The sequence below is a fragment of the Mytilus californianus genome, unplaced genomic scaffold, assembly GCF_021869535.1.
Source record: "Mytilus californianus isolate M0D057914Y unplaced genomic scaffold, xbMytCali1.0.p SCAF_26, whole genome shotgun sequence".
Classification (NCBI taxonomy): domain Eukaryota; kingdom Metazoa; phylum Mollusca; class Bivalvia; order Mytilida; family Mytilidae; genus Mytilus; species Mytilus californianus.
The window spans coordinates 2,797,845-2,824,463 of NW_026262675.1; the positions used below are offsets into that span (position 1 = coordinate 2,797,845).

Here is a 26,619-nt window from a genome sequence, read left to right on the forward strand (position 1 = left end):
TGTAATATGGGTCTTTGCGCTACCTTTTCATTCGGAACATTTCGATAGTTATCAAACGGTTAGAAAATTTTAGAGGGAAAAATGGCAACCGACGAAAGTGGCCAGTCTTCTGCTCGAAAAGAAGAAACACAAGATGAAGATTCAGCTATTTCAATGCTTGAAGTTTTGCAGGAGCAAGAAGAATTAGAAGCAGATGCAAATGCTGTCTTGGGAGACAGCGATGCTATTAACTGCACTTACGTATTGGTGCGTAGTTAAGGTTCATCTAGACACTTCCACAAAAAATGGCTGTTTACACCATGAAATTTTCTCTGAATGCAGACAAAACTGTGTAATTCTAATAGTTTTAAATCCTGGCAGCCCCTAGATATATACAAGTTGTATTCATTTTGTGTTTTAAAAAGAAAAAAACTTTTTTGTGGATTTTGCTAAACATTTTCTTTCCTTGTCACAGGTGGTGTAAAAATAAACAGTCATGTGAAATCTTTGAGATGGCACCCCTCAGGTAATGATTGTATTGTATCATATTGATTGATATGGACAATAGAAATCTACTCACAACAAAGGTGATTTAAATAGTGTAAATGAGTGGACTGTATCAAAGAAAAAACTTGGGTGTTTTTTCATTTCACCATCTTCTGTGGCAAGCAAAGAAAATGTTCATCAAAATCCATAAAGTGTTTTAACTTTTTAGAACATAAATTGGATGTAACATTAATTGATAATGTTTCAGAAATGAAGTAAAAAAAATAGGGGGAGTGACATATACATTTTTTGTACAGGTATGACATTGAGTTTCAAATTTGCTGTACCTTTTCAGGCTTTTGAAATATATCTAGTTTTTTTTGTGGATAAAATCAAGAAAGAAATTGCTGTCTGCCAAGTCGACTAATACATGTATATGCCTTTAAATTATTTGACTGTGACGGATAAACTATAATCAGTCTGCTTCCAAATAAAACATGTAAAAGATAGATTTGGGTGTACATGTACATTGTTCATTTTGTTGTATATATACATATATATATATGATATTTATAAGACTAGTCACTCAAATGGGTTAAATTAAATGCTAAAATTTTTATTTGAGCTTTTAAGGGAAATATTACAAAGTGCAAGTGGTTACATAAAAGGCATCCACCTTTGGTTAGCAACTTTTCTGAATACTTTATTTTATGAGAATGATCCCCCAAAAGATGATAGTATTCAGACATGTTTAAGCTAAGAGATCAGTCTTGCAACTTATTCATATTCTGGGAAAGTGGCTATTCATAAGTTGAAACTGTTGATCTACCTTGTGTAAATATAAAACATGCACTTTTAATTTTTTTTTCTTCAATCAAAAAAATCTATATGTTTTGCAATGTAAATTTATATCCCATTTGGGCTATTATTTACCAAAGTGTTGTTAAACATGTAACCCATTTGAGTGACTGGTCTGTTAAAAATGTATTGTCACTCAATTGGTAACAAATGTTTGTCTGAGCATCACAACATACATTCATTGTTTATGTAAATTGTAATAGGAGGCAGGTACATATTGAATTTCTTGATAAATTCCCCAAAGTTAATGGTTTTTAACAATTTGACTTTGCATGTGTTCATTATGAATAAAATACACGTTTATCACAGTATATATGTCAGTGCTCCAGCTAGAAATTGAAAGGGGCAGGGTGCCAGTGGAGGGCAGGGCACTTTTTTAGGTTAGGAAAAGGCAACTCATTTTTATACGACCAAATTTTGCGGTCATATATTGGTATGACGTTGGCTTCGTCGTCGTCTTCCTAAGACACATTGGTTTTCGCACTCTAACTTTAGTTTAAGTGAATAGATCTCTATGAAATTTTACCATAAGGTTCAATACCACAAAAGGAAGGTTGGGATTGATTTTGGGGGTTATGGTACCAACAGTTAAGGAATTAGGGGCCAAAAATAAGCTTTTTTGTAACTTCCAAACAATAACTTGTGTTCAAGTGTATGGATCTTTCTGAAATTGTACTGCAAGGTACCATACCACAAAGGGAAGGCTGGAATTGATTTTGGGGGTAATTGCCTCAAAATTTCAGGAATTAGGGGCAAAAAAGGGGCAAAAAAACAAGCATTTTTCTAGTTTCAGGACAATAACTTGTGTGTAAGTGTATGGATCTTTATGAAATTATACTACAAGGTTCCATATCACAAAGGGAAAGCTGGGTTTGAGTTTTGGGGTAATTGCCCTAAATGTTTAGGAATTGGGGGGCCAAAAAGGGGCCAAAAAACAAGCATTTTTCTAGTTTCCAGACAATAACTTGTGTTCAAGTGTATGGATCTCTCTGAAATTGTACTGCAAGGTACCATACCACAAAGGGAAGGCTTGGATTGAGTTTGGGGGTGATGAATCATAAGGGGGTTCAGAAAATTGGGGGGGGGGGTTCCTTTTTTTTTCTTTTCCATTTTAAATTGGTTATTTCTGATTTATATATAAAAGCAAATAATAATGATATGGTTTGAATAGGTAAATTATATTAAGTTCTTAGACCACGTTCATTCTGTGTCAGAAACCTATGCTGTGTCACATATTTAATCACAATCCAAATTCAGTGCTGTATCAAGCTTGAATGTTGTGTCCATACTTGCCCCAACTGTTCAGGGTTCGACTTCTGAGGTTGTATCAAGCTGCGCCCAGCGGAGCATTTTATTTTTTTTTGTGTCGTTTCTGTGTGTATCCGTCTTGTTTCGCATTGTTTTTTTTTTACAATAAAGATGTATCATAAGTTGTTGTTTTGATTATTTATTCTATAAAATTTGCATTAAATATATTATAAGTGATTCATACATTGTCATTATACATAGCAATACACATTCAGACCTCACATGAATAATAAAAACACTACGAAATAAAAATAATAAAACGTGAATGTAGATACAGCACTATTATTATACCCCACGCAACGAGTTGCGGAGGGTATAATGTTTTTGACCCGTCCGTCTGTCCGTCCTTCAGTCCTGTTTCTTGTCATCGCAACTCCTCTCAAACCACACAACAGAATTTCACGAAACCTTTTTAGATAATAAGGACATACTATGTAGTTGTGCATATATATCGACAGGAAATAACGATTCAATTCTTTTTCTAGGAGTTACGCCCCCTTGAACTTATTTACTTTAATGTACAACTGCAACAGTTTGTCATCGCAACTCCTCTCAAACCACACAACAGAATTTCATGAAACCTATTCAGATAATAAGGACATACTATGTAGATGTGCATATCGACAGGAAATTACGATTCAATTTTTTTTCCAGGAGTTACGCCCCTTTGAACTTATTTGCCCAATATACTACTGCAACCTTTTGTCATCGCAACTCCTCTCAAACCACACAACAGAATTTCATGAAACCTTTTCAAATAATAAGGACATACTACGTAGATGTGCATATCGACAGGAAATTACGATTCAATTTTTTTTCCAGGAGTTACGCCCCTTTGAACTTATTTGCCCAATATACTACTGCAACCTTTTGTCATCGCAACTCCTCTCAAACCACACAACAGAATTTCATGAAACCTTTTCAGATAATAAGGACATACTACGTAGATGTGCATATCAACAGGAAATTACGATTCAATTTTTTTTTCAGGAGTTACGCCTCTTTGAACTTATTTGCCCAATATACTACTGCAACCATTTGTCATCGCAACTCCTCTCAAACCACACAACGGAATTTCATGAAACTGTGTAGATAATAAGGACATACTATGTAGATGTGCATATTGACAGGAAATTATGATTCAATTTTTTTTCTGATACAATTTTTTTTTCTTACACTTATTTTATTTCTCCAATGACAATGTGGGGTATGTGAGCGCGCTCACTAAGGTTCTTTCATTTCAACAGTTCTAATGTTCAATTGTTCATAAGTTTCCTAACACAGAGAGTTGATCCTTCTGTCTTTGGCCTTAAAGAACTGTGTAACTGTAGGTTGAAGTAAGCTAGCAAACATTGTGTCATCACAGTTCAATTTTACATTTAGTAGTTGGTTTAATGTTCTGGTCTTCATGCTGTTTCTGTGACTGGTCTTAATAAGTTTCACCTGTGAGAAAACCGTCTCCACCTCTGCTGTACTAAGTGGAAGTGTGTTAGCCACACTTAGAAGTCTGTATACCAAGTGATAGATGTCTTTGAGTCCTGTGACTGTGGAGTTGTGAAGAAGCTGTAGTAATTTTGTCATTGACCTATCCTGTGCTGTCAGGGTGTTCAGTAGTTGAATGAAGTATTGCCATTGTGTCTGTAGTTCTTCTGGGTCCATTGAGAAGTGGTCTGCTAGGCTGAACATCTCATTGAACCCATAAAGTGCTGGGAGTTCATCAGGTGTACCACTCAAATCAAGCACTGAAAGCTGGTCAATGATGTCTGTGTTAACAAATCTGTCTTGAATGTTGTTAATCAATTTGGTCAGGAATGGTTCTTTGACTTTTGTGTTGAAGTCAGAGCTTGATGATGTTGTCAGTTGTAAATCTGATGACATCTGTGAGTACTTAAGCTGCCATGGCCCATCTTGAGTTTGTCTGGTTTCCAGCATCCTGATGGTTTTGTCTACTGTAGTTTTTACCATGCCATGGTTCATATCCCTACGTTGAAATACAGTGATAGGGCAGCTATGTGTGGTAGCATGTCTGCAAGTAGCAATAGGGATCTCAGTGTGGTTGGGTCTTTAAGGCTTTTCAAGATGCCATTACCAACTGGGTCAGTGCTGATTTCTGTTGTTTCCAGGTTTACAACAATAGATTTGTAGGATCGTACTATGCTAGAAACTGCCTGATCATGAGATAACTATCTGTGATGTTTGGCTTGTTTTATTGCTAGAGGTGCTTGGTTAAAAGCAGCTTGTACCATCTTCAGACTTGTGGTATGGACACAACTGTACTTGTAATATTTGTATATTTTTTCTTAAGTTCGTCTGTTTTTTTGTAAGTGGTACAGAGTTAAAGCTGTCCCTACAAGCCAGTGCCAATCTATGATCTCTGCAGTGGTTTGTTATCATTGCTGGGTTGTGGTCTTTTAGTTTTTTTTGCTACACCATTCTTTTTACCTATGAATACAGCTGCACCATCGGAGGCAAAACCAGACATGTCACTTATAAGAAGTTCTTTTTTGTTGATTTTGGTTATTATTGAGTTTGTAACTGTCTCTGCTGTTGCATTTGGTAACTCTGTATCGACTAAAAATGCTGTCTGCAGTTGTCCTGTTTGGTTGATGTATTCGAACAGAGAGCTAGGTGTTAATAGATCGGTTGTCGGACACCTCATCTACCATTAAAGAAAAACATGGACTTGATTTTACATTGTTTGTAACCGTGTCGGAGACTTGCTCACTGAGAAGTAGCTCGTGTACTATTTCCCAACTTGAGTATGTGGCATTCTTTGCTAACCGGAGGTTTGGTAAGTTGGTAGCACCAAGTTCAATTCAGAGATCTATCATGCTGTTGAAGTGGTCAAGTGGCAAGTTCTTGCTAATTAAGTAGTACATAACTTTGAGTGCATCAACAATGGCTTTCTGGGCAGAAGATGTGATGTTGTTGGACATGTCGTTGACAGTCTGATTAAGTTCCAAGGAGAGTAAATGTTTATGCTGATCACTGTCTTGATGCTCTTTGACCTTGTCACGACCAAGACACTTGTAACCAGTCTCAGACCAAGCCTTGTTACCATTAAAACCATAGGACTTTTGTTTCTGACAAAACTTGCAGAACAAAACATCATAAGTGTTGTCATCATCATCAGTTTCTGTGGCGAAATTTAACCAAGAGAAGACAGCTATCCAAGATTTGTTAACCCCAATTTTATGACCACTTGCGTTTCTGGTACGAGACGAAGTAGTAGTAACATTGTCTTCTGTAGATGTTGTCTCAATAGAAGGTGCGGGAGGAGTCTCGGTAGATGTAGTTTCTGTGATAAAATAACGTAAATGAAATGGAAGAGATTGTACTTACTTATATAAATATAACATAATTTGCATTTATTAAAAATTTAAATGTTCACTAAGAATGATTTGTATTGAAACACCACAGCATAAATGCCGACTTATTTCCAATTTTTGAAATTGTGAAAAAAAGGTCTTTTCTTATAATTAAAGTTATAATTCATAGATTTCGCCGTATAAAGATTATTCCTCATATAAGTTATAATATCAGTAACTGGCGTATTTTCCCACTTGTGTACGATTCGAATGGCTTAAATACGATTTTTTTTAAAATGTTTACTACAACTCCCTAAATTTTCAAGAAATAAATAGTTTTAATTTTATTTGAGAAAAATTCGGCTTCAAAATTAGATAGATCGAAATTAAACGTCGAAAAATACAACTGCAAAAATGAATTGTCCCACATCTACATTAAGTTATTTTAAGCTTCCATAGCTATTTTAAGTCATGTCAAAGGTCATGACCCAAATGGTTACATTTTACCTAATATTATACTTTCCAAAAAATAGGCGATCATTGAATAACAGCCAGTGATAAAACTACATTTCAATAGTTAAAAAAAAAACACAATTACCAAGTTGAGTCTTTGTTGAAGAACGATCTGATAGAAGAGTTTGTCTTTGCTACTTTCTGCTTGTCACTCACAAGTTGAGATTGACGACGTTTCTGGGAAGGCATTTTTATTTTAATGATTTTAAATCTATTCGAAAGTTACATTTATAGCTATTTCGATCTGAGTTTTAGTTCTGGTGGTGAGATCAAAAATGCCGGCTGAGAGCACTCAGGGCGCGGCGCCCTTCTATTTTGGGCTAGCGAGACCACTGTATGTATAAACACCATTAAAACGTTTAAACCCGCTGCATTTGTTTGCACCTGTCCTAAGTCAGGAATCTGATGTTCAGTAGTTGTCGTTTGTTGATGTGGTTCATAAGTGTTTCTCGTTTTTTATATAGATTAGACCGTTGGTTTTCCCGTTTGAATGGTTTTACACTAGTAATTTTTGGGGCCCTTTATAGCTTACTGTTCGGTGTGAGCCAAGGCTCCAGTCCATGTTGAAGACCGTACTTTGACCTATAATGGTTAACTTTTTTAAGTTTTGACTTGGATGGAGAGTTGTCTCATTGGCACTCATACCACATCTTTTTATATCTATATTTAATTTGAAATAACAACCAAATAGTTTTCATTATTGGGGAAAAACAAGAAAATTAGTTAGCTGCATTGTATCATGGCTAAAGTAACAAAATAAAGTTGGTGATTTATTAAAAATCCAGAAAAAGCTTACCACAAAATTTTAAGAAAAAATCAGTGGTATGACTGGATAGGCTGCTAGGTCTTCAAAATGTGTATTCATGGTAAAAACACCATTCTGAAGAACACCAAGAATATACATATTTATCAGTATTAAAATCAGGCCTCTACAATAAATTTTTTTTCAACTTGTCCAGTAGGACAAGTACATACAAAAACTTACTTGTCCGAATGAAATTGTAACTTGTCCAAAAAAAATCTTAATAATAACCATTTTTGCATTTCAAGTTGATTCAAGGAACAAAATGAATTAAAACAAAAGAACAGAATTTGATATATATCTTTTGAAATACTTTACAAAAATATGAGTCGAGAACAACTGAATCTAGTCATGTCACAGGACTTAGGTTCTAGCTTCCTTCAGTGCCAAAGTCTCATCAGACTCTGCACATGAGGCACCGTCTGATAAGCCTGTCAATGTACACTCATTGGATTTGTATCTTGGTTTTAAGGTTGAAAAAAGTTTTTTCAAATGCAATTAATAAAAAAAAGAAGATGAGGTATGATTGCCAATGAGACAACTCTCTGCAAGAGACCAAATGACACAGAAATTAAAAACTATAGGTCACCGTATTGCAAGTATTGTTTTTTTTCTACAAATGATCAAATATGATTTTGTGAATTTTATGGTAAATAATTTCTTCATTTTTATTTAAAAAAATATTTTTTGTTAAAAAAATTACCGGTATGGTATTTATTATAAAGCAACAGAATAAGTTCGGAAAACGAGGTACTGATTTGTCTTGGTCCCGAAATGTCTCCTGCGTTGCCAAACTGTCTATTAATCATGTCTATTAAATATGTTTCCTACGGTGCCAAACTGTCTATTAAATTTGAAGCTGAATCTTTTTCGGAGCTACAAAGCGCATGGCTGATTCGGATCAGTAAGAGGGTTTTACTAATGACTGGACCGAATGACACCCTCAGTAAGACTGGTTTCCGAGAAAAGTATGCCTTTTACCTCTAAAAAAGTACCTGACAAAGAACCAGTTTTAAAGTATCGATTGCAAGTAAACATGTCAAATTAATATTTGTTTTTATCTTCTTTTCTTGTTTTTTGTTTATAATTACTTTGTTCATCCAAGTTGGATTAAATTTATTTTCTGCAGAATAATTTTACTTGTCCCGTCGGACAAGCTTGATATAGCTTTTACTTGTCCGACCTTTTTTTCCTCTGGTACCGGACAATCGGACAAGCGTTATTGTCGAGGCCTGAAAATACATGCAGATATTTCATTAGATCTTAGTGATCATGCTACTATTATATTTGTCTATTTACATGTACATCCTTTCAATAAATATCTGGCAAATTAGAATATTATTTTTTTTTAATTGTGACAACACTAGGATCAAGTTGCAATATTCCAATCTCATTCAGTATTTTTGTATGAATTGAAATGAAACATTTAAAGTTAAACATTTGGACATTTGTTATACTGTAACTATAATTAATACCATAAGGTGAAAAAAACATATTAGTTTATGACCCTGTCATATATTTATTAATTACAGATCAGTCTGCACCATTAGCCACTAGTCCAATGCCCCAGACTGGTAAAATTTTATTCAGACCAGAAAGTATTTGCAAAACTTTGTTTAGACACATAAGAAAAATGTCTGAATATTGGTCTTCAGACTACAAATGTAGGAGTTGGAAAAGATTTTGGTGCAGACTGACAGATTGGATCCCATAAATGAATCATGTCCCCCCCTACTTACACACAACTACCAAACTGTTATTAAAGTATCTTTCAGCTCCCTGTTTGATGATAATCAGATTTCTTCATCAGCCCTTGAATACATGTTGATAATGTTCTATTCAACACAATTCATTTTAATTATGTTTTTTTTCCAGGGCTATGTACCAAGACAAGCTTTGTATGCCTGTATGACATGTAACACAAGTGAACCATCTGGAATTTGTCTTGCCTGTAGCTATGAATGTCATGATGGCCATGACTTAATAGAACTATATACTAAAAGGTACAATGTTTTTTTTTTTTTAAACAGTCAATTTTTCTAGAAATAACTATTTTTCATAGTCTGTGTTTACACATGTATTAACATTCATTACTGCATTTAACTTGGTACAATATAAATGTGTGTGCCCATAATTTTCATAACAGTAAAGGTGCAATTAACTGCATTTAAAGAGGGTTTTCTTATGAATATGCTTTATTCATATTGATAGCGCTAACGCTGATTATTTAAAATCAAGTTCCTGTCTGATATAAAAGCAGGAAAAAAATGATGTACTTCTAAATATATTAGATGCCAATATAAAATTTTATTGATATTTACACTTTTTAAAAGTTTTAAGTACATATACAATAACATATCTATACTTCTAAAATAATGAGGTCCGATTTGTTAGCTGGCATGATGTTAAAATGATGAATCAAAGAATTCAACTTTATATATAACTATTAACTAATGTTGGACAATGGTGGTGTTTAAAAATTACACCATTCCAGGCCCTTTCGTTTTCCACATAATTAATATTACATGTACTAATAATTAACCAGTTCCGGGTCAAATCCGTTTCTGCTACAAATAGTATTTGTCACCTGCTGTAAATCCCTCCTCTACCAGGAGAACCTGGAATTCTTCCAGTAGTTGTTTTATATTTATGTTACACTATAGTACACTATTTAACAAGTCTGTTTTCTTCCACCTCAATACCACTATTAACTTTAATAAATTAGGTAAAAGAATTAAATTTAGTTAATAGTAAGTTTATTGTAGGAAGAAAAACAGGATGGGTCCAAACAGAAAGATTTCAAAAGCAGAGAAAACTCTGCACCTTACAATCAGCCTGACTTTTTCAGATGACAATGAGAATACTAAAAAATCCAGGCTAAAAATAAGTCATAGGTACTTTAATTCAGTCACGGGTGTGTACTAGTATGTTGTATAAAATGCAATACAATTGGTAAATTAAAAGGTTGACGGTTACTTTTGCTTGTTTTATGTTACTCTATGATTCATTATATTTTTACACTTTGATAGGAATTTTAAATGTGACTGTGGAAATGGTAAATTCAAAGACCTGACATGTCAGTTGTATGAGGTGAGACACATCTAGGCTTAAAAAATATTCTATTGTAAGAAAACTTGACAGTGTATTGAACATACTTAAGGCCAACCTTAAAAATATGTTTGTTTGCAGATTTCCAACTGTACCTTCAGACTGAAGGGTCGGTAGGTAGGAAAAATATTTTATTTTATCAGCCAAAAAGTTTAAACAAGCAGTACACAAACCAAGTTTCTTGTTAAGAAAAAAAACTATTTTAAAACAACAAACACTGAAAACCAACATGAAATGAACAGGCATTGTCAGATAAAATTTTTTTTTTAACCAAAACTGAAACTATAACAATTTTTAATTGTCCAATTTATGACATAAAATATGGTATTATTAAATACTGAAACACTTATAAACAAGAAATGACTAGAACTGTTTTAAAGAAATATATTCACTGACATATATGCTTCTTGACTAGAATGTTTTCATGAGTAGAGTATTTTCATCAGAAAAATGTAGATATTAAAGATTTCATGATAAGACAATGTATTAAAGAGTGTATTTTTAATATAAAAAAAATTAAGCTATTGAATCTTCCTCAATTGAAAAAAAAGGCAACTTAAAAAAGACTGTTTTCATATTTCTAACAATATTTAATTATATGTAATAAGGTTATATTTTGAAAGATACGGTATGTTGATGCCAGGCTTAAATGAAAACAAAAGAAAACTTACTAGTTTGGGGTGAAATCCATAGCACCCCATTAAAGTAAATGATCTGTGCTGAAATGTTTTGACTGCATAAAAAAAAATGGCAGCATAGCTCCTAAGAACATGTTTTCGAACAGCGGTATACTACTGTTGCCTTTATTTAATTAAATTCACACAGGCCACAAAGTTTGGGTATATTTAATATAGTAAGAGAATAATTGCAATGAGTGGTGCAGAACCCCCACCCCCCTTAATCCTAAAGGAGCATACTCATTGCAATCGAAGATAGATTTTATATAGAGAGAATATATTTTATTTATTTTTCAAGCTAATCATTCATGTTCTCTACATCTTTGTGTAGTTTGGGTTGCTTCTCATTGATATGGCATGGTCTATATCCATTTACATTTCTCCGCACAGGCATGTTTACAGGTATCCATAAATTAATGTAGGAGTGATTTCATCTTTGTCTTCTTCACAACGATTTATAGAAAATATGACATACTTCAAGCTGCTGTCGAATTGTTTAACCACTAAAATTGGTTCCATAAAGTCAGGCTCAAAAGATTCTGTACCCGATTTGTTTGAGACAGAAAGTTGAGAAAGAAGAGTTATCTTGTCGGTTGTGAATATCCACTACATCTTCTTCAATGATATCATCAAAGACATCATTCCATGTGCCTGAATCTGTATAAACAGTTTACTATTAAACTTTTTTGTTTGTTATTTGTCTTAAAATTGATAGAAGTCGACAGCGTAAAGTACTCCTCCATAACTTCATGGATACCTGTAAACAATTTCCACATGCTTTTTCATTAGACGGTCACATGAATGCTTGACGGGAAGGCTAGAAAAACCGAACTTAAAACGTGTAATCGACCTAGACTTAAATCAATTCCGGAAAGGACCCAAATTTCCGGATCTCGTCAATAGAAGTATTAAAAATAATTTCTACAAATTTAAAGCAATAAAATTTTCAAGGGTTGGTCGGTAAACTGCAAACAAACAATATTTGAATTTAAGCCTAAGGCATCTTCAGCACATTTTAGAATCACTGCCATCGTATGTTACTATTTACATTGTAAGTAAGATAAATACTTTAAAAGGTCTGTCTAATTTTCACTAAAAAAATATTAAGACGTTTACATTACATTTAAAGGTCCTGATCCTCAAAGCATTGATGTGTAATGTACAATGAATATGAGATTGAACTTTATAATAGATCACACTTTGAACATGATGAATAAAAACTACAAAAAAAATGTATACATTGTATATATGATCATTGAACTAAATATACTAATGGTACCTTGTAATCTTCTCAGTACATGCTTTTGTTTTGTTACAGAGAAAATCGGAGTACAATGTAGATAACCGATACAATCACAACTTTAGAGGGATTTACTGTGTATGTGACAGACCATACCCTGATCCAGATGATGATGTAAGAAATCTAAATCTATTGACAACTATTAAATTTGTTCACTTTCCCGTACATTCCCTTTTTGAATATGCTTATTTTATTACGTCAAAGTAAGAACCGATTGTTCAATGAAGTCATTTATGCTGATTGACCTCAGGTCAACCATTGTAACTCATTCATAAAAAAAATTCAAAATTGGTCTATAGAATAAGTATTATTTCAAGTTTTCAAATTTCAACAAGTAACATATTTGCATTTATAATTTTTATACTGCCGTAATCGGCCTTGTATAGTTTGCACTGGTACATAGTTACATAGTCTGCACACCCCCCCCCCCCCCCCCCCCCCCCCCTTTAACTGTTAGAAAACGTCTAATGTCATAATGATACTATGGTAATTTCAAATCGTGTGTGATCGTTTGCGGTATTTTCATGGAAAAACATGTTGTCCATCATTAAATAGAAGTTGAAAATGCTTGTTAATCATTCTCAAACACTTCAAGAGTGTTAAAATAAGTCAAAATCACAGGGAAAAAAAAATTAGAATCTTGTGAATGTTTAAGTCGGAAGTTCGAATAGCACGTGGAAATGAAAATAAATACGGTGAGAGTGTACAGAAAATCTGACTTCATAGATATCCCTAGAATACGACTTTGTAAGTAAATCAGTTCCATCCTTGAGTAAAAAAATGTTTAACATATCTATCACATTAATGTTTGAAGGATCTTAAGCTAAAACAAAAGACATGCATCAGTATGAAACACCAAAACGGAACGAATAACCGATTACGTTTTGTAGTTTATACATTGTTATGCATAAGCTAATTCCCGTTTGACTTTTACACTTATTTCGTTCCATCAAATTCAAGCAGATTCCAGTTTATTTTAAGCAACACAGTGAAAAGAAAAGAGAAATTTGTAGTGAAGCATTTAATTTTGAAATTTAACAGTTTATATTTGATATTGAATAAAAATTACATATTAATATGGATTAGGTAAAATTATTAGTTTTGAAAAAGATGAGAGCGCCCTCTACAATTTCAATAACAAACATGGCGGAATGCAAACAAACCTAGCGAAATCGAATTTTTTCTCTTATTTCTGGCTTATCGTACTCTGTCTGGCAGGTTCAATTTTGGAGAATAGAACCGCAGACTATACAAGCCTGAATTCAGTATGTGGCATTGCAGTATAAGAAACATGATGATGTATTACCAAAAGTAAGTATCAGTATTGGCATTTGCCATAATACTTGATGATTTTGTGACTATACCATGCAAAGAATGTGCTGCAAATATTACATGCATATTCAGGACAATAGCATGTTAATGTGAAATGAAGATGCCCTGCATTGTGATAGACTGACACCCTGAGTTTTGAGCTTTAAAGTGCTAGTTCAAAAGGTAACAGTTTGCAGGAAGACATTTCATCCTACTGGGGCACATTAATCTGAAGTCTCAGCTGACCAGTCTTTGCTCTTGTTTTTAATACTTAATAGGAAAACAGCATTTTCCAATTTTAAGCATTTGACCTGAAATAGATAAAGTATAGTGAACAAAAAGTTAAAAGGGTAAATTGTAAGCTGCATAGCTGACAGATTTGAATGTTTTTCTTGTAGGTAGAGGATGAAATGATTCAGTGTATAATGTGTGAAGACTGGTATCATGGAAGGGTAAGATAAGATCATTTTTCATATAGATGTTGTATGATTGCAAATGAGATAACTTACTACCAGAGACCAAAAAAAAACAAGGATGTAAACAATTCAAGGTCACAGCTGCCCTAAAACAATAAGCAAAACCCATACCCCACAGCAAGCTATAAAAGCCTCAACATTGCAAAATGCAAAACAAATCAAAAGAAGAAACCAAGAGCCTGATGCATGCTAAAAACAAATGAAAAACAGACATGCTAGACAGCAACAATCAACAACCATTGAACCATAGGCTCCATTGGCTCTCTAATTTGCTTAAAATTAAAGTTGTAACTATTAAAGTTCAGGATTTGTTTGAATCAATAAAGGAAATATTTGTTTTTCTCTAAACTATGATGTATTAAGATAATTTGTATATTTGTATTTGCATTTACTTTACATGTTAAATCAAAATTAAAGATCTTGATATTGTCCATCAACTCAAGACAAAATTATATTGTTATTGAGAATTAAAAGAAAAACTTTTTAGGAAATGTGTAGGTATTTAATGAAGAAAAGGGTGCATTATCTATTTTATTGAACTGTGTTTCAAAGTATTTTTTTCATTTAGTAAAACCTGTGAGAATTTTTAACTACTGGTCCATTCAGATGATTTAAAATTTCTTAATCTTTCTGAAGTTAGATGATTGATTCTGACAGAATTGCTATTATAGTTTATACTTTTATTTTCTAGCATCTAGGTTTTGATGATTTACCTGATAACAATGTTGGAACAGAGATGGTTTGTAGAGGATGTATGTCCAAACATGATTTTCTTTGGGCCTACACAGTACAAAGTTTAGGTGATTAAAAACTGTATTGAATTGCAGGAATATTCAGACTCAAATATAATTGAGACAAACGTGTTAATTTAGATATTATTACATGTATTATTATTAATATGTATTATTGCATATATTTATTTTTGCAGTTGTTGCTCAAAGGTTGAAATTGTGAGATTTGATAATGCAATGATGAGTAAAGCTGAATTCAAATAAAATTTCAGAATTGAAGATGTCAGGTCTAATAAATGCTATTCTAATCATGTTTAATAAATTTTTGTCAATTTTTTTGCTGAATTTTAAAACTTAGTTATTTATATGGACAAAAAACAGTTACAAGCACTGATATAGGTTACTTTTTTTTTTATATAAAAATACACCATCTAGCAGAGCTATACTCTCCCTATATTGTCTTGGTCAGGTGGCTGGAAAGTCATTACATTGAAACTGGCATTAAAAATTAATTCAGAATTGTTTATTTCAGAAACACAGAAACTGACATCTGGAGAAACTTCAAACAGTATTGATGTTGCAAGTGGTGGAAATGACAATGCAAAGGCTTCTAAAACAACTGGAGGAAAACATTCACCCGCCAAAAGAAAGAAAATTGAACAAGTTAGTATATGAGGTTTCTTACATAAGGTTTGATGCAGGTAAAAAAAGAACATAGGACCAATATCGATAAAACAGCCACCCAACAACTCACAGTAACAAAAAAAAATCTGGATATCATGATATGGCCTTCTGTGATTATCACAGACTGAATCTAATTGCAAGAGTTTGAATGTACTTGTCAGTGATGAATACTTAACATGCAGAGAACAATATTGCTAATAAGTTCAATGTATGGTTGAAAGTACATAGATGTAATGGGAAAATTAAAATTTTTACCTGAGTGTTAACGATGTATCAATTTATCCAAATATTTGTTAAAAGTTAGGTGTTTTTGTTTGGTTGATAGATAAGATTTTTATGCCCCTGCTCGTCACGGGAGGGGGCATTAAGTGTAACCCTTGTCTGGCCTTGCGTACGGATGTTCCGAATTTGGTTTCCGTTCTCTAACTTTAGTTTGCCTCAACCAAATGTTATGAATGCTTATTACCAAAAAACACAGATCAATTTCAAATTAGGGTGGCGTCACTTTTATCGTTCTCGAGAAATGCCCCTTTATGACGTTATATGCAAGTGGGGGCATTATCTGTGTTCCTTGACCCATTCTCAATTTATTTTTTAATTACTCTTCCATTTCAATGTCCTACCTCCAATAATAAGGGACATTATTTTTTCTGATTCATTCATCTGCGTCAAGATGCTCAATGTATTTCAGGTAGATGGTAATGGTAGCCTTTTTCCTCGAATCCTCTACTCATATCATAAACTTAAATATGTATGATGGCACGTTTGGAAGCTGAGAGAATTTCACATATGTGGTTAAATTTTCAGGGTACGAAGTGAACGTCATTTTCCCATAATTTCACTAAAAATTCTTTGACAATTTAGTTCTTCACATACATTTAATAACTCCATAGTTTTTGTCTCGCCTTGACAGAGTCGAAAAGCGAGTCGTAGGTATGCTGTTTCCGGCATCGATGGCGGTGGCTGCGTCAACAATGTATTAGTTTGTGATTAGGTCTAGTTCATGGTGAACCACTAGTGGTAGGTCACTGATATTTGGTATGCAGTTGTATTAGCATTGGCACATCTCATTACCATGGAGATTATTTGGCCCCGCCCCCTCAGTCAAGGTCTATTGATTTTGAAACTTTTCATAGTTTACATGTATTAGTTTGTGATTAGGTCAATTTATGGGGAACCACTAGTGGTAGGTCAAAGATATTTGGTATGCAGTTATATAAGCATTGGCATATCTCCGCCCCCTTAGTCATGGTCTAAAGACTTTGAAAATTTTGCTTAGTTTACATGTATTAGTTTGTGATTAGGTCAGTTCAAGGGAAACCATTAGTGGTAGGCCAATGTTAATTGGTGTTCGGTTGTATAAGCATTAGCACATCTCATTTCCATGGAGAATATTAATCCCCGCTCCCTCAGTCATGGTCTATTTACTTTGAAACTTTTGCTTATTTTACATGTATAAGTTTGTGATTAGATCAAATTAAGATGAACTGCTAATGTTAAGTCAATGATATTTGGTATGCAAATTTATTGGCATTTGCAAGTATCGTTTCCATGGAGATTATATAGCCCCACCCCTGATCATGGTTCATTGACTTTGAAACTTTAACATAGTTTACAAGTTAATGTTTGTGTTGAGTTTGTTTAAAAGGAACGACTTATAATAAGTCAATGGTATTTGGTATGCAGTTGTATTAGCATTGGCACATCTCATTCCATGGAGATTGTTAAGCCATGTACCTTCAGTCATTGTTCATCGACTTTGAATATTTGCATAACTTACATGTTAAAGTATTGCTATTTTAATTTCAACATTTGCATTATCAAAACAAAAAGGCGAGACATATCTCTGTGATAACAGTTTATTACACCTTTATTCTATGGGCCTCTGCTCTGTAAATCATCACAAATGATTAAGCTCAGTCACTTGTTAAAAATTTAAACATGTCCAATATCACTGCACAGAGATTTTTTGTTTACATACTATTTTTGAGTGCCTCAATTTAAGGCGCCGCATATTAGGCATATTGACCCATCTGTACAACTGTTAATCAGTTTTATTTGTTATGTGGCCTCAGGTTAAAGTTGGTTTAAGATTGTTTACCATGAAATTGTGGTCACATCAAATTCAGACTAAGTATGCATGTTCATTATGAATTAAACTTTTAAAGCCAAATTAGAGTCTTAACCAAGGTTTCAGTTTACAGAACCAAGGATACGGTAACGGTCTAATTTGCCCGACTAGTTCTAATCTGAAAGGCCTATGACTGTGATGGTATTTGGGATTCAGGTCATAAAGATTTTCAGTTATTTCATTGAGGTCAGGTTTTTTATGCCCCCGCTATCAGTCCTTCCGTCTTTCCGTCCGTCATTCTCATTTTTGTTGCAAAGCTTGAGTTGGGGGCATTCGTGTCCTCAGATGCATTCTTCTTTTATTTTTGTATTAATTTTTCAATGTATTACTAGTTATGAAACTGCCAGTTGGCAATGTAATTTAATCCAAAGAACCCTCCAAATTTTAGTTTTAATGCCTCAAGGAGATATTGGCTTAGGTTTTTTGTCTCGCCTTGACGCAGTCAAAAAGGGAGACATAGGTATGCTGTTTTACGGCATCGGCGGCATCAACAATGTATTAGTTTGTGATAAGGTCTAGTTTATGGTGAACCACAAATGGTAGGTCAATGATATTTGGTATGGAGTTGTATAAGCATTGGCATATCTCAATTCCATGGAGATTATTTGGCTCTGCCTCCTTAGTCATGGTCTATTGACTTTGACAATTTTGCTTAGTTTACATGTATTAGTTTGTGATTTGGTCAGTTCAAGGGGAACCATTAGTGGTAGGCCAATGTTAATTGGTATTCAGTTGTATAAGCATTAGTACATCTCATTTCCATTGAGAATATTTGGCCCTGCCCCCTCAGTCATGGTCTATTGACTTTGAAACTTTTGCTTAGTTTAGTTTGTGATTAGATCAGTTTAAGATGAACTGCTAATGTTAAGTCAATGATATTTGGTATGCAAATTTATTGGCATTTGCAAGTATCATTTCCATGGAGATTTTATAGCCCCACCCCCCTCATCATGATTTATTGACTTTGAAACTTTTGCATAGTTTACAAGTTAATGTTTGTGTTTAGGTTTTTTTTAAAGGGAACGACTTATCAGGGCTCACGCTAGCAGGCGACTTGGGCAAAGAAGTCGCTTTCCCGTCCGTCACTTCGCTTTGCCCGACCGTCAAAAGCGATATCTAGTTGCCCGGGTGTTCACAATAGTCGCTTTCAGTTGCTTTCGTCATCGACAATTTTCCATTTTCACAAAGTTGTTGAAACGGCAATTTTTCATTTATAAGTAAAAAATTCAAAGACATAAACAATTCATTTCCATTAGAAAACATGGGGAAAGCATTGTTTTGTAGATTGGTCGTATGTTATTTCAAAGAAACAACTTTTTATGAAGTATTTTCTTTCACTTCCGGCACTTGTTTCTCGAGAGCGTACATCAAAAGATCCTGATTTTCCGCAAAATAAATGTGTTACTTCATTAGAACGTAATGAAAATTGCCTTCAGTTAATGTTTCATCCATTTATTGCATTAAAAACGTCATATTCCTTTCCAAATCGCTTGTCAAACATCGTTTATTTTTGTAAATTTTCCTTCGTCCGCCATTGAAATATATACGAATCACGGATCGGATACGGACCAACTATGAATGAAATCTGTATTCTTACGATAATAACTACAGACGCACGAATGGCACTGCTGACAGAAGAATATCTATCACAAAAGTGAAAGATACGCATTCCACACGCATTAACAGAAATTTGTTTGGATCCCCTTAGTTACATGTAAATGTATATATTTCAATGCAAATGCATTTTTTCAATTTATTGATTTAAGTTGCTTAAATTTGTTAAATTTATATATCTTTTTAATGAGAAACAATGAATATCATCAACAGAATAGTTTTCCTCATTGGATTTTAATTGATAACTGATAGTTTCTTTTTCTTTTTGATTAAAACAAAAATATCCTAAAATAGGGCTAGACATTTAGTTAGTAGTTTCTGACAAGTTGAAAAAAATATAATTGTGTAACTATAAATGAAATTTAAGATATAAACTGATACAACTGTTACTGTAATGGTATTCTCAGGTATGATTTGAACAATACAAAAAAGAATTGAATAAATAGGATACATATGGCCATATATATTATTGTACAAACCAAACATTATAGCGCCCTGAACGCGCGAGCACTTCTCTTTTAAGTCTCACCACTTCTCCCTATCAGTTTCAAAAAGAGAAGTCACTTCTCCCTATGATTCTGAAGTAGTGTGAGCCCTGCTTATAATAAGTCAATGGTATTTGGTATGCTGTTGTATAAGCATTGGCACATCTTATTTCCATGGAGATTGTTTAGCCATGTACCTTCAGTCATAGTTCATTGACTTTGAATATTTGCATAACTTACATGTTAAAGTATTGCTATTTTAATTTCAACATTTGCATTATCAAAATTACAAAAAGGCGAGACATATCTCTGTGATAACAGTTTATCAATCACTTTTAACATATGTGCACATCTACCAGGAAAATGTATTGATCAAGTTGAGAACTAATATTATAAATGAAAATGTGGATTTAAGATTGCTTAGGCCGTGACTTCAGGTATACTCAAGATTTCATGGCTTACTGGACTTTGAAATTTGATAGTATGAGTTAGAGCATGGTGTCCCATTAACACATATTGTATTTAAAATTTATCCTAGATACTTTTATTACTTTTATTGTAAAATTTTGTATTGATCTAGCTACATAGAGTTTACTTATATTTTATGATTATTCAGGTTGACAATGCATCATCTCCAGGAAAATCTTGTCATTTGAAAGAGTTACAGAAGAGAAAAATCTCAGATAAAGATACAGCTGCATTCTTTGCTGATGGTTGGAGATCAAAACTTTGTACATGTACAGATTGTAAGGTAGTTTTCTATATTTTGACTCTTGTTTTTTTCAAAGTGCATTGATTGATAGTTGTTAGTAAATGTCCAGAGTTTGCCATGGATGAACAGGATGTAATTCAGTTGTACTATGAAATCGATTAGATAATATCTGAAAAGTGAATGACTGAGAATATTTGAAATTTTTTTACTGCTACTTAGAATTGAGGGCATGATTTTTATGAGTGAAACTTTACCTCAAATCAAGCAACCTGTGGACTGCTAAGAGTTTTCCAAATGATCCATCAGCTTGCAAAAACATGTCACTCTTCAAAACAAATAACCAGATTAGCGTTCATAATATGATTGTCAGGGCTACATATATATACGTCACACACAGGCAAACAAACTCCTGTTAAGGAATGGCAATAATGCTAAATGGGAGTTGTCCAGCTAGAAGCAAACTACTTCTATATGTATTGTTTTAACCTCTGCTTCACTAGCAGTTCCACACTCTTATTACTTCCAATAAGGGAGCATTTACATTTGCTGGTCTTGCAATGAATTCCCTGTCTTTGTTTGTGGCAACCATGGTCTTTCCAACCTTTCTGTCACACAAGTTTTTATGCCCCATTTATGGGCATTATGTTTTTCGGTCAGTGCGTCCGTCCGTCCGTCTGTCCCGCTTCAGGTTAAAGTTTTTGGTCAAGGTAGTTTTTGATGAAGTTGAAGTCCAATCAACTTGAAACTTAGTACACATGTTCCCTATGATATGATCTTTCTAGTTTTAATGCCAAATTTGAGTTTTGACCCCAATTTCACGGTCCACTGAACATAGAAAATGATAGTGCGAGTGGGGCATCCGTGTACCATGGACACATTCTTGTTTTTATATTGTTAAAATTACTCACATTATGAATATGCATCAGAGTGAACAAATATTTTATGGTCCTCTTGACTTAAAAGTCTTCTGAAATTATCAGTTTCATCAAAAAAATTCATACTTCAAAAATGGTTTCTCTTTGATTGTGCAGTCATTTTCAATAGACTGTATGAATTTTTTTCAGAATTTGTACTGCTTTATTGAATAGTTAACGGTATGTAAGGATTCCGTAGTAATAGCATATTATGAAGTGATATTTCTCAAGTGAGTATTAAATCTCTAAATACCTGTGTATAATGTAGGAATTGGATTTTATTATTAAATACCTGTGTATAATGTAGGAATTGGATTTTATTATGGCATATTTTTTTCTTCCTCAGAATATATATTGTGATCAAGAAATAGAATTTTTGAGTGATGAAAGTGATACGGTTCATGCTTATGAAGTAAGAGGAAAACAGAAATCCACACCTACATCCCAGTATGATAAAGGTCTTCAGGCATTGTCTAACATGAATAGACTACAACAAGTGGAAGTTTTACATGGTGGGTATTGTAATATGGTACAAGTTCAGATCTAGAGTTCATTGCCCTTTTAAACTCTTGTTTAAGAAATACAATTTTGCATGTTTTTTTTTTGGTTGAATTAATATGATGTTTGTGTTGCTGTTGCAAGGGTATTTAGCCCACATCTTCATTTAATTATATTTTTAGGTATAATTGCATATCTAAATAGAAAAAAAATCTCTGATACTATAAGCAAATGGTATTCAATGTTTGGTGTATGAAATGATTGTAAACTAAAGGATTACATGTCTGTCAGACAGGTTTTATCTGACCTTGACCTCATTTACATCGATCACTGATAATGCTACAGTTAACACATATTCAATGATTCATGATCAGAAAAGCAGGAAATGCATTTCACTGTGTGCTTTCTTGTTGAGTATTTGTGTTAAAAATAAAACTTTGAACTTTAACCTGCAAGGCTTTGTCATTGTTAAGTGCTTCTAATCCTTTGAATATTATTTGTAGGTTTTAATGATCTGAAAAGTGAACTGAATGAATACTTGAAAAAATTTGCAGAAAATAAGAAGGTAAGATAAATCATTAAGATGACTGAACCATGGCATGTTGTTGAACTTTTGATGAGCTTGAAATTATCGTTAACTTTCCATGCAAAATCAATAGTGTGAAACCATTCACAGAATTTAGTAACTTACGTCAGCTTTCTTCTATGATCTCATAATAATGTTCCCTGAAAAAATCAGAAAAGCATGCACTTGAAGCTGTGGTTGTGTCTGTCTGAACTAAATGGTTTCTGAATGATAACTTTGAGGCCTTGCAATAATATTACCTTCCATGAAATGAAGATAAAGGCAGATTTCCAGCATTGTTGCATTTTCCATTAAATGAGTTATGCCCCTCAAAACGTAACCTTTGTAATCAGGGAAACAAAATAGTTTCCTGGTGATGCTTGTAGCATGCTTTGGGAGCTATTTATATGTCATCTTTAGAACCACCAGTGACCTTAGTTAAGTTAAAGTGGAATACATATATGCTGTTCAAGGAATATCAGCTGGCTGTGCCAACGTTTTCCTAGATTTTTATCAGATTTTCTAAAAGCCAACAAGGAGTTTACCATGTTATCTATGTAAAAGCTTTATATAATAACTTCTTATCGGTCGTCCCACTGTCTATATCACTCTACTCAGCTCTTAATAAGATTGCATATCACGGATTTGTGACATCAAATACGTTGACCCGGCCTTAATAACTTTGACTCGGACATATCAGCGACATCATAATGTATGAACCGACGTTGATAAGTTTGACCTGAACTTATCAAGTCTTCTTCCGGTTTGCTGGTGAAACAAAGAAAACATTTGTTTCTATTATGCATAATACGCAAATACAACCCCATAAATCGATTATCTTGTTGTCTTCATATTTATATTGTAAAATATCAGCTGCTCGACACAATATAAAGCCTTTTTGAACTCTGCTGCGCTCACTCGACAAACTGCTTCATATTGTGAATCGCAGCTGATATTTTACAATATCAATATGTAGACAACCTGATAATCAGTACATACCAAATGATAGCACATGAAGTTGTGTACCTACTATTTTATTTCATTCACTTTATGATTCTTTTTGAGTTTGCCAAAGAAAAACGTAAGCTTGACAATGTCTACACAGATAGAAGTTTGTCAAATTAAGATTGGATCCAGAGCTTCCAAAAAATATTTGAGCCAGCCAGACATTTTTGTCTTATCCCGATTTCAATCCTTTTAGACCTAGTAACAAAAGGCAAGCATTTTAATCAGTTGGGCATCATATAAACAATGACTTACACAAAAATGATTTTAAACATACTTTTGGTATAAATTTGATGTTGACGTAAAATGTTTAATTGACAGTGCATCATTCGAAGTGTGCAACAACAGCATACTTATATCTGCCTTAGACTCTTTATTTGTGGAAAATTACGCTGTCAACAACTTCGCTTTAGATTTTTAAAAAACACATTTTTCTAATAATGGATGTTGACAATGGTAAAACATGGAGCAGAGACGGATACGTTAAATCCATGTACATTTAAAAAGCACGATTAAGTTTAAGTAGCTCTTTCCACGTTATTTCTTCAGGAAAATATTCGCAATGAATGTTAGATAAAGATATCAATGATAATTTAAGCTATTTTGAAAAATTTGGATGCAAAATTAAAGCTCACACCTGCACACATGTACTAGTTCAAACAACGTGGTTCTGACGATATTTTGCTTACAACCTTTATTACTACCTTTTCAAATTTTTCATCAAATTATATTTATATACATATTTCTGATAATATAAATCTTTTTGACTAAATTGATTGGATGCAAACCAGCTGAAATTAAAAAAAAATAACTTTAAATAGACCGATCTATTTCTGGTACAAAATAGTTTAACGGTTGCCTGAATAGGTAAATTTCAGCTGTCAGACAACTAATTAGCCTTGATTGTAATGAGAGGGTATTAAAGTAAGGTTTCTTTTGATAGTAATTATTCATCATGTCACTTTTATGACTGAAAATGTGTGGCTGTTTAAGGCAAATGGTCAGGTTAAAAAGATTGCAAATACTTCAATTTTTTCCCGAATTATTTTAAAATGGCAGAGCAACGTTAGATGTCCTGCTCAGGCTCGGCAGAACAAGTCAAATACAATACATAATTTAACGGACAATACAACCGTTTTGGAAGCCCTGATTGGAACTAAGTTGAACTTTGAGTTTTTATTTCAAATTGTGTAATTTAATTTATTTTGAAGAATTAATATCTTTAGAAACACATATAGGATGAAAGGGGAGGCATGTTTTTTTGTTTTTTTTTAAACAATTGCCATTATGCTTATTTCACTTATTTGAAGTTTTAAATGGGCACATGTGTCAATTACCATCCATAATTTATGTCTTTTAAGGTTGTGCGTGAAGAAGATATTAGAGAATTCTTCAGTACATTGGAAGCGAGGAAAAGGCAAAGAAAATCAAGTGATGAAGGAATGAGTTACTTCTGCAAATGATGGAAGACAGACATTTTATTGTTGATAATTGATTACAACTGTTTTAAAATTTGAACTGAACTGTTTTAATGTTTTAATATTTCTAATTATTAGATGTTATTTATTTTATTGTTAAACAGATGTTTTAAAATATTGAATGAATGTTGCTGTTGTACAGCATATGTTTTAATGTTTAACACATAAATGATTCTTTTCAGGCTCATTTTTCACAAGGACCAAAAAGCAAATACTGGCTTTCACAGAACATGACATTTATGTATAGTTAGTAGCTGCTTAAAAGGAGAAAGTTGAAGTATTTCATTGTTGTCTTGCCATGAATTAGGTAATACCTTTGTTTAATTGTACAATGTCAGAATGTTTATGATGTTGAGTTTCAAGTGAATATTGGCCTAATTTTTACATAAAAATTTATCATTTGAAAATGATTTGTGAAAATAAAGCATTGGTTCATTAAAACATTCTTATTATTATCTGTTCTCTTTTTAGATCAACTCGCCCTTGTCTGAAGGCCCATGTGAACCATCACTTTTGCCATCTCTGCGCCTGTCCCTTATCTGTCGTCCATAAACTTTTTGAAAATATTTTTTCTCTGAAACTGCTCAATGGATCAAAAACAAAGTTTGTCAGCTTCATGTATAGGATGTCCACTATGTAGTTCCTGATTTTTCACCAGGTAGATCAACCAACACTGGGACTGGGGCTAAAAATAGAACATAGAAGTGGAACTACAGTTTTGGTTAATGCCTTGAAAGCTATAGCAAAAATAGAAAAACCAATAACTTGAAAATGGCCAATACACCAGATTTATCTTCTTTGAAATTTTTTAGAAAAATCTATGCGTTTTTGAGTTATTGCCCCTTAAATGGTGATTTTTGTCTTGCCTGTTTCGAAAGTCACAGAACACAAGATATAGGGAATACAATGCGGTGCAGCGTAAACATTTTTTAAAGCTTTATATTTCAGAGGGTGGAAGACCTGAACGCTTCATACCTTGTATGCAGATATCTTATGTTGTGAAGTTTCTATCTGTCATATGTCAATTGTTCTTGACCTTATTTTCATGGTTCAGCTACTGCTTGAAGAAATTGTAGTTTTTTGGTTAATTGAAATACTTATTTTGAGTAAAATGGTATCAAATCTGTAACTCAGATACTACATTTGGTGTATTGAATAATTGTAAGGTGTACATGTCTGTCTGGAAGTGTTCATCTGACCTTGACCTCATTTTCATGGTTTTGTCTGTTTCTCAGATAAGCTATAGGTCAACTACATTTGGTGTATGGAACGATTGCAGTGTGTACATGTTGCCTGGCAGGGTTCATCTGACCTTCACCTATAGAGAGTAATTTCCCTTGAAAATAATATATTTTTTATTTATTTACTCAGGTTTTTACTGTTATTATGCCCCCCACCTCCCCTAAAGTGTTACCCTTTTTCCGTCGAAGTATGTCCCAAAATTAGTTTCAGATCAAGTTCGAATTTGGGTGGCTTCATTTTTACCGTTCTTGAGTTATGTCCCTTTATAACATTATATGCAATTGGGGTCATCATATGTGTCCCATGGACATATCCTCCATTTATCTTACAAAATATAAAAGCTAGGTTAATACTGAAAATTGCAAAAATGATAAGCACAAGATTTATCAACCCTGTAAATTTGTCTTTGGAGTTACTTCCCCTGAATATTCATT

General features: G+C 33.4%; 2 protein-coding genes across 4 annotated transcripts in view; both read left to right on the forward strand.

Moving 5' to 3' along the window:
• Positions 1 to 26,619, forward strand: part of LOC127732690 (uncharacterized) — a 136,099-nt gene that overhangs the window by 42,917 nt on the left and 66,563 nt on the right. The window lies entirely within an intron of this gene.
• Positions 68 to 25,398, forward strand: LOC127732697 (putative E3 ubiquitin-protein ligase UBR7). Its single transcript, XM_052241873.1, has 11 exons — positions 68 to 246; positions 9,130 to 9,257; positions 10,284 to 10,344; positions 12,358 to 12,453; positions 14,049 to 14,102; positions 14,818 to 14,926; positions 15,390 to 15,520; positions 20,388 to 20,522; positions 21,744 to 21,909; positions 22,399 to 22,460; positions 24,827 to 25,398. Exons 1-11 carry the CDS (start codon positions 82 to 84, stop codon positions 24,926 to 24,928), a joined length of 1,209 nt encoding a protein of 402 aa, XP_052097833.1. The 5' UTR covers positions 68 to 81; the 3' UTR covers positions 24,929 to 25,398.

Excerpts from the sequence above, each read along its gene's own strand:
- LOC127732697 (XM_052241873.1), top strand. The coding sequence starts at position 82 with ATGGCAACCGACGAAAGTGGCCAGTCTTCTGCTCGAAAAGAAGAAACA. Across the intron at positions 20,523-21,743 it reads GTACATGTACAGATTGTAAG|AATATATATTGTGATCAAGA; the intron begins GTAGTTTTCTAT and ends TTTCTTCCTCAG. Across the intron at positions 21,910-22,398 it reads ACAAGTGGAAGTTTTACATG|GTTTTAATGATCTGAAAAGT; the intron begins GTGGGTATTGTA and ends TATTATTTGTAG.